This window comes from Rhopilema esculentum, chromosome 11 (genome assembly GCF_057945365.1).
Source record: "Rhopilema esculentum isolate cy_ngs chromosome 11, ASM5794536v1, whole genome shotgun sequence".
NCBI classification, from domain to species: Eukaryota; Metazoa; Cnidaria; class Scyphozoa; order Rhizostomeae; family Rhizostomatidae; genus Rhopilema; species Rhopilema esculentum.
In genome coordinates this window covers 4,895,413-4,905,630 of record NC_142825.1, presented here as the reverse complement: position 1 = coordinate 4,905,630, position 10,218 = coordinate 4,895,413, and the positions used below count along the sequence as shown (strand labels likewise).

Below are 10,218 nucleotides of genomic sequence, written 5' to 3'. Positions count from 1 at the left end.
AGTTCCAGTAGTGTAAAGACTAGTTTTTAAGATTCAAGTGCAAATGCAAAGTCTAACTGTTGTAGCTTTAGGAGGAGAAGAAGCCAAATTCAAGCCTACTCACTTAGACCTTCATACTCCTAAAGAAAGTTCTGTTTCCTTTCATAAACTGAACCATAAAATCTCAAAACAGAAAATGAATTGAAATTGCTGTTTCAAATTATTCTGATAGTGGCTTTTTGGACAAGTTGAACTTGTTGGAGCAGCTCAGTAGTAGGTTCTCTTGAACAATGCCTGGGAACCAGATGCAAATTTTAGAGTTCCTTCCAAATTTAGGAAAAAAGAAAGTTTTTCATTCTCTTGGCTTAAAAGTTACCCATGGTTTCAATATTCTAAAGCTTAATATTATGCAATTTGCCTGCCTTTGGACATTTTTTATCTAAGAATTGGTGTAAATTCATCCAGAGACAAGCTGGTGAATTTTTTTGACAGACGTTTCCTGTGCAGTAGCAAGATATAGAATCAATGCAGATTTGATATCAACCATACCCTATTATTAACCATGCTAACCTTTGTAACTGTAAAAGAAGTAGGAAGTGAAGATTCATAATTGGCAGTGAAGAATTACTTAAGATAATGTTGTTTTATAGTTTCCTTGAATAACATAAAATATTTACATGCAAGCAACGCCACTATTTAACCACTTTACATTGCGCATGCGCAAATGGGTTTTGACCACGCCCCTTTTGCCATTTACTTTTGGACCACACCCTTTTGCGGCAGTCAAATTTTTCTTTAGATCCGCCCCTGACTGACCTGGAAGGCAGTGTAGTAGGCCTAGTGGAAGATATAAAGCATAGGTACATTAATAAAAAAGTGAACTTTATATTGTCATAATTTAAATTTTTGTGATGTTTTCAAGGGAGCAAGGGGAGTGGAAAACTTCATATCATTGCTGGGTAGGATTTCTAATTGGTGCATGAGTTGTGGACAGGGTGTTAAAAAAAATTGGGGTAATAAAATATTCCACCTGCCCCCCTTCTTCATACATTATAAACGCATCCTTGGGGCATTTTTAAGCACAATAACTTACAGAATGCTAGTATACGGTCTATAAAATTCTGCTTTGTCCTGCAGAAAGTTGGGGGGGGGCACGTTGGCCCTACTTTTCATTTTCTAATAGCTTCCTCTTTTCAAGGGAAGTGCGTTATTCTGAAGAGGCGTTTAAATCAACCTATTTAAAATTATTATCCTTGAAATTAATCAGGGATGGCGCTTTGGGGTGTCATGGGGGGCAGATGCCCCCCCCCCCCAAAGTTCCAAATGACACCCCGTCGGCAGCCCGATGAAACAAAAGAAATGGAACTGTCGGCACTTTGAAACTGTCGAATGAGAGTTTACTTCTTTTATAAGAACCATTAAATTGAAGTTCAAAGCCGATAGTTCCAAGAAATTTTCTGGAAGTCTGAAAGTCTCATGATATCTTGACGCAGGCCTTGTGATAACTATTAAATGCGTAGCCATTTTCACTTTCAACAAGATAATTCCTTGATATTCAGTTAAAATAGGCCTAGATGCTTGACCTTGATGTTGTCCTCGATCTTTTTAAAATAACATTTTCAAAAGCAAGATCATACTGTCTTTGGCAGAAACTAAGCAATAAATGGCTCAAACTTGCTTAGCCAGTAAACGGTGTAAAGGCCTACGAGCTAAGCACAAACAACGATATTGTTAGTTTGAAGAAAGTATACAGTTATTCGTTAATTTTCAAAACGTTTTAAGATTTAAAGAAACTGTGAAGGGGAGTTCATGAAATGTGTCGGCAACCATTTCTAAAGTCGTCGGCACTTAAATTTTTCTAAAAATGTCGGCACATCGTTGTTTGGCTTCTAGCGCCACCCCTGAAATCATTTGCCACTTTCATTTTGTCTAGTCTAACCAAGAAATCATCCTCTAAAAAGAGCTGACATTGCAAAGATTGCACCATGCGCCACCATATTACAGCACCCTCCATGTGATGCAATTTCGACGTATTGTTTTCAACAAGCTGAGGAAGTAGCGTGCGTTTGTACTCTGAGTTCACATACTAAGTGGAAAAGAACAACATCAAGAATAGAAAATAAAAATGGCTGAATGGGACCAAGTAACGTATTTGAAGAAGAAACCAATGAAAGCCAAGGAAGCGCGCTCAAAAGAGGTCTGTTATTTTGTTCCGGCAAATTGTTTTCGATTAGGCCTATTATGCATGGCCACCTAGTCCAAGGCCGGAATATCAAATAGGGTGACATGTTCCTGTAAACTATGCTTTTAGAAAGCGTAACTGATAATATCCATCTTCAGGTTTATTTAAGCTTCTTTTAAATTTATTTTATGCAATGTTCTATTTCAGGCTATAAACACAGCAATGAGAAAAGGAACTGGAGTTGATACAGAGAAAAAATGTATGGATTCTTGAATGTGGAATATAGTCTGTTAAGAAAGGTTTAAAAATTAAACTGTGCAGCCATTTGATGATATTCGTTTTAGTAGATTATGCTATAACCAAAATACATTTGGGAAGTAATATTTCTGAGGGTCAAAACCAATTTATTGCAATATCATATGTCAAGTGCATGTTCTAGGGAGTGTTTAACACAAAATAGTAATGTCTTAGACCAGCAGGTAGCACTTATGTATGCTTACCTATGACGGGCAAAAGTAAGATAATCTAGTAATAGCAACTTGAAATGTGGTGAGAGCTTGCTTGCAAAAATCAACAAGTCCATCGCTTTAGTCATCAGATTTCACAAGGAACACTGAACTTATTTTGAATGGGATGAAGGGAGAGCCGGGCTGCTCGAATTATTTTTCATAGTAAAAGTTTAGGGGGCAGGGGTGCTCCCAGCCTTGCCATGCTCTTTTTTGTGAGTTCTATGAAAAAACCTAAGTTTGAGCATCTATTCTGACCATTACGAGCAATTCAAGCAGGATGACTGACATAAAGTTTGTAATGGAATGTATATATGATAACTAGGCAGAGCTCAGTTCTTTTTTGCCCCCTTTTCAACACAACCACAAACTTAAGGTTTAAGCTCAAGCCTTGTCCATAACAAGTACACCTCAGAAGTATATTTTTCAAAAAGCCCACTGTTTTTGTCAATTTGTTTTTATCCATGTTACAAATACATGAGAGTTGATGCAAAAGTTTATTTGAATGTAATTGATTTAAAAGGTCTCTATTGTCAAAGTTCACAATTTATAATCTGCTTCAGACATTGCAATGGATAAATAAACACATACTTTGCAGAATGTTTAAGAGGGCAGAACCAAGCCAAATGCTTAATTAAGTCACTATTGGGTATTTTCTGAAAGTGTGTAATTGTCATTAGACATTGGTTCATTAGACAAAGACAAATTTCAACATTATGAGATCTTTCCAAAGCTTTGCATTCACAAACATATTATCTGCACAGTTTCAGCAGCCTCAAACAAACAACATACAGCATCAAGAGATACTGCAAAGTTGGACCGGGAAACTGAAGAATTACACCGTAAGTCCCTATCTAAAACTAAATCCAGCAATCATTACAGTCTTTTCTCTATGTTCCTGGAGTTTTATCTTTTTTCAACTGGTGTTAGAATTAGGAACTTGCAATAAATTTTTCTTTGCATCATATTTTTCTGTTTTCATGACTGTTCCCTTCACTTTCTATCTTACCATGGAAGTCATTCAAAGATGGCTTATGAACACTGTCAGCTAATGGTTTCGCGTTGAAGATGGCTAATGACCACTGTGAAATATTGTAAACTTTGTAATTTGTGTGACATCTTTGACAATAGAGTAGAGATTTAATTGCCAGTTGCAACCTTTGTATTTATTGTAATTGAGGGCATTGGCAGTATCTCTGGAATTAGTAATTCTGACATGCATTGCCAACATTTCCTTTTTTAGATAGCACTATCACACTTGATGTTGGGAAAATAATACAGAAAGCAAGAGTAGAGAAAGAATGGACCCAAAAAGATTTAGCAACTGTAAGTCTTCCCTCTTAGAAAACAATCTAGTACCAGATCCTTATCCATTTATTAACAAGAACTGGCCTCAGGCCTGGCTGGTTGTATTTTTATAGGTGAGCTGTGAATCGCTCCCCTCATTGCTGAGGCGAGCTAAATCAGTAACACATAGAATGTACTTTAAAGATGATCGACAGATGACTTATGATAAGTAATAAGCCCCTTTAGTATCTGTGGGTTGCCTTTAATAGCCTCAGTCAGGAGTATGCTGTTTTATATCTTTCAATTTGTATTTGCTTTAACCGTGACTTAGGCACCCCCTTTACTTGAAGTATTTGAAAGAACAGACTCTTTCAGTTTCATATAAAGCTGGCACAACACAAAAACAACAATTCTCTTGCAAAACAATCTTTTTGTGTACAGAATTTGAAAATGGCTTTGAAAAACAAATTTTGAAACAAACTCATAGTTATACGTATAGCACTCTTCCGAGAATAAAACATCAGAACATAGATGGAAAACTCTACACTATAATGCCCAGTTTTGGATCAAACTAGGCCAATCAGAAAAAACGAGCACATGACTGTTGCAAATAATGCAAAACATGTCGCCATTATAGTTTTTCATCCAATCTGGGTTTTTCAGTAAATGCTGCTGGATAGTGTAATTCCATGTTTTGGTTGTCGTTTTTTATCTCCAAGACAGAGTACCTTGTTCTCTTTGAGGGATAGTTTTGTCTCTATTGCTGGAAGGGACCTGCTGTCTTATTATATCCCCAATCTACAATTCCTACCAATTTCTTCGACTTTCCTTCCAAAAATATTCCTGTTTTCTTAAGATTGAAAGGTTCTAATCACTACAAACATACCTTTCAGTTAACTATCCTTTTCCAAATAGATCAAAGTTTATGCCTATCATAACAAAAACCACCCAAAAAGCAAAAAAATAATTGCAAAAATGCAATGACGGGAGAAATCGCTGTTGCAAAAATAAACCAATCAACCCTTGTACGTTTTCAGAATTCTCTGAATAGGAAAAGGGCAAATGAATGGAAATTTTAGGGGAGCGATTCCCCCTTCATGTTCTGTTTAGAAAAGCAATTCATTGCTCACCTCAGGTTGCAAGGGGAGCCTGGAGGCAAGCGCGAGCTATCGCTCGCCTCAAGCGGCCAGGCCTGTGGCCTCCCTTTAAAGTGCAAGTTTAACACTACTTCCATTTCTTTATAAACTGATGTCACCCATGTCATCACCCCCACACAAAGCTAAGATTTTTTAATTCCATCAACTGACTTCATGGATAAAATGCAATTGCAATACCCTTCTATATTTTAATTAGCTTTTAATTTTTAGCTCTAATTTATTGATTTAAATCTTGATTTCTTTTGTCACCATCAGCGGATAAATGAAAAACCTCAAGTAGTGAATGACTATGAAGCTGGGAGAGCAATCCCAAATAACCAAATCATGTCAAAGCTGGAAAGGTCTTTGGGTATGTACTAGGCATTTCCTGAATGCATAATTTTGCATGTATTGAATCAGTTAGACACAGGAATATATTTAAATCGTTTATTAAAAGCAGTGTTCAGCCAATGCATGTTTCCAATATTTTACTTTAAATGTTAATTAGATATTTGATATGGCTACTCCACGAGTTATTTTTGAATTCGCTGTACTTATGCATGTCAAATGCCTTTAAGCAACTCAAAATGTGAGTGAAAAAATTTAGTAGTGTCAGATTTTCTAGGACTAATCACCATAGAGTTGTGAAGCAAATATCCTTGGAATAAAATCGTAAGATTGAAAAGTTGAAAGAAAGGAATCCCAAAATACTTTCATTTCAAGGATAGTTGCGAAATTGACTCTAAACGAAATGGTAGTCATTTTGCCAAATGTAGTTTTATCAAGTGCAAATTACAGATTAATTGCCTAAGTGCTTTTTTGTTTTAAAAAAGTGGAAGGTAAAGCATTTTATAAAAAGGTATTCTAGAAATTTTTTTGTATCATTAACCTAAAGAAAGAGCACCCTAATGTTTATCAAAGTTGTATCGATTTAAGGAAAAAACATTTTGTTAGCGATGTTAATTTTCCAATCATGAATCAGCATCTAAACAACAGTAGTTTTAAGATGTGCTTTAAATATGAAGAAAAAATAGCAATATTGAAAAATATTATCGTACTTATTCATCCCTTCTTCAACAAAAACATCCTCAAACTATCGTATAAACATAAAACCTGTGAAGATAGCTTGAGCCTTTGCATTGGTCATTGGTTATTCTTTACATAATTAGAAATTTTATTTTGATTTTTTTCCTTACACAGGAGTGAGGTTGCGTGGCAAAGAGAAGGGAATGCCTATACAACCAAAAAGCAAAAAGTGAACAATCTAGTCTTTGTGACATTAAAGCCTACCTGTTCCTTTGATAAGTTTGAAGTTTAGAAATGATAAGCATGTTTTCATCGCTGTTGTTCAAGGAACTCTTCTCAGTAAATCATCTTTATAAATTCATGAGTTGCCTTGTTATTAGCAGATTTCTTGCTTGTTGCTTACAGATTTTGAAAATGAAACTCATTTTGCTTTTGTCTTGAAAACTGACTTGTTTTTTGTGCCATCCTTTTGAATTATTTGTTTTTGCTTTCACATGTGTCATTCCGGACAAAAATTCGATTGATTCATGTTGACCAGAAGGTGAAATTCTCCTTATATAACACATGTAGTGATAATATTGTGCAATTATCCAAGAAACTCGGACACGGGTATTGATGCCAACTGCAGGACACTTTTGTAATCCCTCTTCATTTGCACCAGTTTCTTTGTTATATCGGGAAATGTAAGCCATTGTATGTTACAAGCAGAGATTGATTTATATTATTGATTTTTGTTAATTACATCCTACTTCTGTTTGTTTTTGAAATCATGTCTATTTCTGGATTATTTCTAACTGTTAGTGAGCATGGACGGCGACTCAAGTTGTGGCTATCTAAATTGAATCGTTATAAGCTAGTGCATGTGTCGCTCGTAAAGTGTGAATGAGGCATTGGCAAGTTGTCCTATCGAAAAGATCGTTTTGATACAGAATAAAAGCACCTTAATTTCTATGCTCTTCTTGTCCACGACGCGCAATCATCCAATAGCGCTGACCAGATGAAACAGTTTAACAACAGCTTTTAAAAGCCAATCGCATCTTCCCCGTACTCAGTACATTCGTCATACTCATAAATGCCGTCTTGGCCTGACCTCTGATCCCCCATTTAATGCTATTCAACTGCCTGAGTAATTGTATAATTTCTTTCTCCATTTGCACTTCATTTACCTGCAAACAATACCTTCAGGAATCAGTGCCCTCTTACTGGCAATTGTTACTTGCGTATTTTCACAGTTTGTTTTCAAACTGCTTTCTTTCTGTTGTTGTAGTGTCTAACAGTCACTGTAGCTTCACCTCACTGTCTGCAATCAACGCTATGTTATCTAAAGTTATTAAAGTTCCTTCCAGACTGACTCTATCGTATGTCTTGATTTCAGTAAGAGTTCTTCATTTTACAAGAAAAACAAATCTGGCGATAGAACGCAGCCTTGTCGCACTCCTCTCTGTATGTCTACTTGAAATCTTCCCCATAAATCTCTAACCTATCTAGCATTTCCACCAGCTTCCCATGTTTCACACAGTCGAGTTTTTCAACATGATAGATTCATTTACCTGTGATCAGTTCAAATGTTATCTCGTCACCTACTGCGTTCCCTTTCTTATCCATCTGTTTCCTAATTGCTGGTCTATCTGTATCTGCTTAGACTTGATGTACTCCGTCCACCTTCCCCTTGATTTAGTTTCATCAACATACTGCCATCTTCATCCGGTATTCAACTACAGTAGATACGTTCTGTTTCTTCGCTGCCTTTTTTTCATGCATCATTTGAATATTTATTTTCTGGTCATCTCTCTCCTCGATCTGCTGATGTCAGAGGTTCTTTTCTTCAGTCTTTTTATTTTCATTACGATGTCATTTAACTTTTCACGGCATGCAGTCCTAGGTTGGCGGTCGGGTATCACCTGTAGCACATTATGGTCCCTACCGAACGAGATCCCATTTTGAGGATTCTTCGAAGTTTTTTTTCTATTTGTTTTTGACATCACCATGATTATACAAGGCATAAAGCGTTTTGTCATTACCTTCTGTTAGGTGCGTTCACCACCTAACTTCTAAATTCCTCTGCCTGTGAACAGCCTTTGCCTTCAGAGGTCCTAGATCATCTGCTTTTACAACCAGCTTTTAGCTGGGTCCACCACTGTCCATCACTCGTAACCCCGAGTAAGGGACCCCTTACCAGGTTCTACCAAGGGAGGATTGATCACACCCTTGGATCAATCCATTGGACCTGATTGTTTACTTGCAGAATTTTCATGCCATGATAAGTTCACATTGTCAAATTAACAAAACGGATGTGTGTATTTTGAAGGTGGGATCTATCATTGATTGTTCCTTTTGTTTTATCCGACTGTTGAGATTATCAGAGCTGTGGTCAGCTCATCAGTGATATATCCAATACATCAACCTCTCCTTTTTGCATCTATGATCTCTAATTGTATTCGGGTGTTGGTTTGGAACTGCTTAATAGGAGGAGAGGAATAACATTTTGAGGTTGCACCAAGGGCTCCAATTTGTCATCAAAGTATCAATTTACCACGCTAGGCGAGTACAAGTGACCTCTGATCTCTGTCTCAAAATGCCTCCAACATTGTGCTCCTGGTGCACGCTGGTCCATACGTCTATCTTAACGTAAATTTATTGTTTATGTCGCTTACCCGATTGATGTGTTTATTCACATCTAATCAATTTTTGTACACCCAAAACATTTGGAAAGCTTCCTAACGCAGAGTTCTTAACTTACCAGAATAACATTTTTAAATACTGACTTAGTTGGGGCTTAGTTGCAACGAATAAACCATTTTTCCTTTAATCTGTAATATGATCCGCATTCCTTGTTCTCGACTCATGAAAATGAGCTTCCACAACAGCGTGCATTACTTTTTTATATCAGCAAGAAATTCTTAAAATTCTTATGCAATCATTAAATAAGAAAAAAGGGAATCGTGTCTCTTTCTGTGATCTTCTTGCCAAATAATGCTGCAGCAAAAATGTGGGTTGAAAATGGGCCTTTTGGACTTTTAAGTTCTAAAAGTTCCTTTTAGACGTCTCTTCTATTCCACTGTTTCAATCATTGTGTTAACTCAGATTTTTTTGGAAATGAGTCTAGAATTAACATCACCTCCTTTGAATGTTTTCATTTTGCAGCATTAAATTTTCCAAAGAAATTCTTATGGACACTACATAAAAGACAACATTATCATCTTCCCATGTGCATTGCAAAGTTAGTCATCCAAACCTTTTGGTTTTTATTTCCTCGTCTTCAGCAGGGCCGCCGGAGCCAGAGGGGACCACGGAGGCACAGCCCCACCTGTTTGCAAAAAGTTTAAACAAGAGCCCCTTTTCGAAATATATATGTATTTTTTCACTTCCACATATTCTGCCTTTAGAAGCTATGTAAAATAAATTGTCATGATGCAAACCGCACAAGCTCCTGTGATGAACAATTTCAACTGCGAAGTAGACTGCCAGTTTCGCGAGAAAATTTCCTTAGTATGTCTTTAGAAGCAAACGCATTAGTGCAAGGTACGTAAGTCCTCGGCGGGCACAATCAGTTGGTCCAATGTATATCGTGTGTGTTCCTGAAAGTAGAAACTGTACCCCTATCTCTGATTCTGGGATGCGTAAAATGTACCCTATTCTGTGACTTTACCAAAATTGTGTAACTCTTTTGTGTTTCCTCTGACTGATTAAAAAAGCAACCCTATTGTCAAGAGTCTATGTCCCAGAGTTCTAGCTTTCAGACCACCCTTCCTCAGTTTTTCGGAACGCACATGTAATGCGTTTGACCAACTGACTGAGCCCGCCGGGGCCAGTTTCGTTCATAAGACTGATGAGATAAACATAATCAATGTTGCAAATCAAATTTGTTATGGCCGTGAGGAATGTGCCCGCACCTTCAGGCAACTGCGTGAAGATGACTTAAACATGAAATTTTATGGCTTTTAAAAAATATTCAATGGAGGCAAACAAATTTATGTGTTCAAGTGGCGATGGGAAGGTGCAAAACCAAGGGGGATTAAATTGTTTAAATATAAAAGTAAGGAAATTAAAATCATTATTCGAATGGGCTTTCGCTTATCATAGACAAACTTTGCTTTGAAAG

General features: G+C 36.8%; 1 protein-coding gene across 1 annotated transcript; it reads left to right on the top strand.

Moving 5' to 3' along the window:
• Positions 1-2,004: 2,004 nt before the first annotated feature.
• On the top strand, positions 2,005-6,560 carry LOC135693423 (endothelial differentiation-related factor 1 homolog). The gene is made up of 6 exons (XM_065211902.2): positions 2,005-2,176; positions 2,369-2,420; positions 3,432-3,509; positions 3,911-3,993; positions 5,367-5,460; positions 6,291-6,560. The coding sequence occupies exons 1-6, from the start codon at positions 2,105-2,107 to the stop codon at positions 6,347-6,349; spliced, it is 438 nt and encodes a 145-aa protein (XP_065067974.1). The 5' UTR covers positions 2,005-2,104; the 3' UTR covers positions 6,350-6,560.
• Positions 6,561-10,218: the final 3,658 nt, after the last annotated feature.

Coding starts and splice junctions, on each gene's coding strand:
- LOC135693423 (XM_065211902.2), top strand. CDS start 2,105: ATGGCTGAATGGGACCAAGTAACGTATTTGAAGAAGAAACCAATGAAA. Junction 3,994..5,366: donor CCCAAAAAGATTTAGCAACT/GTAAGTCTTCCC, acceptor TGTCACCATCAG/CGGATAAATGAAAAACCTCA. Junction 5,461..6,290: donor AAAGCTGGAAAGGTCTTTGG/GTATGTACTAGG, acceptor TTCCTTACACAG/GAGTGAGGTTGCGTGGCAAA.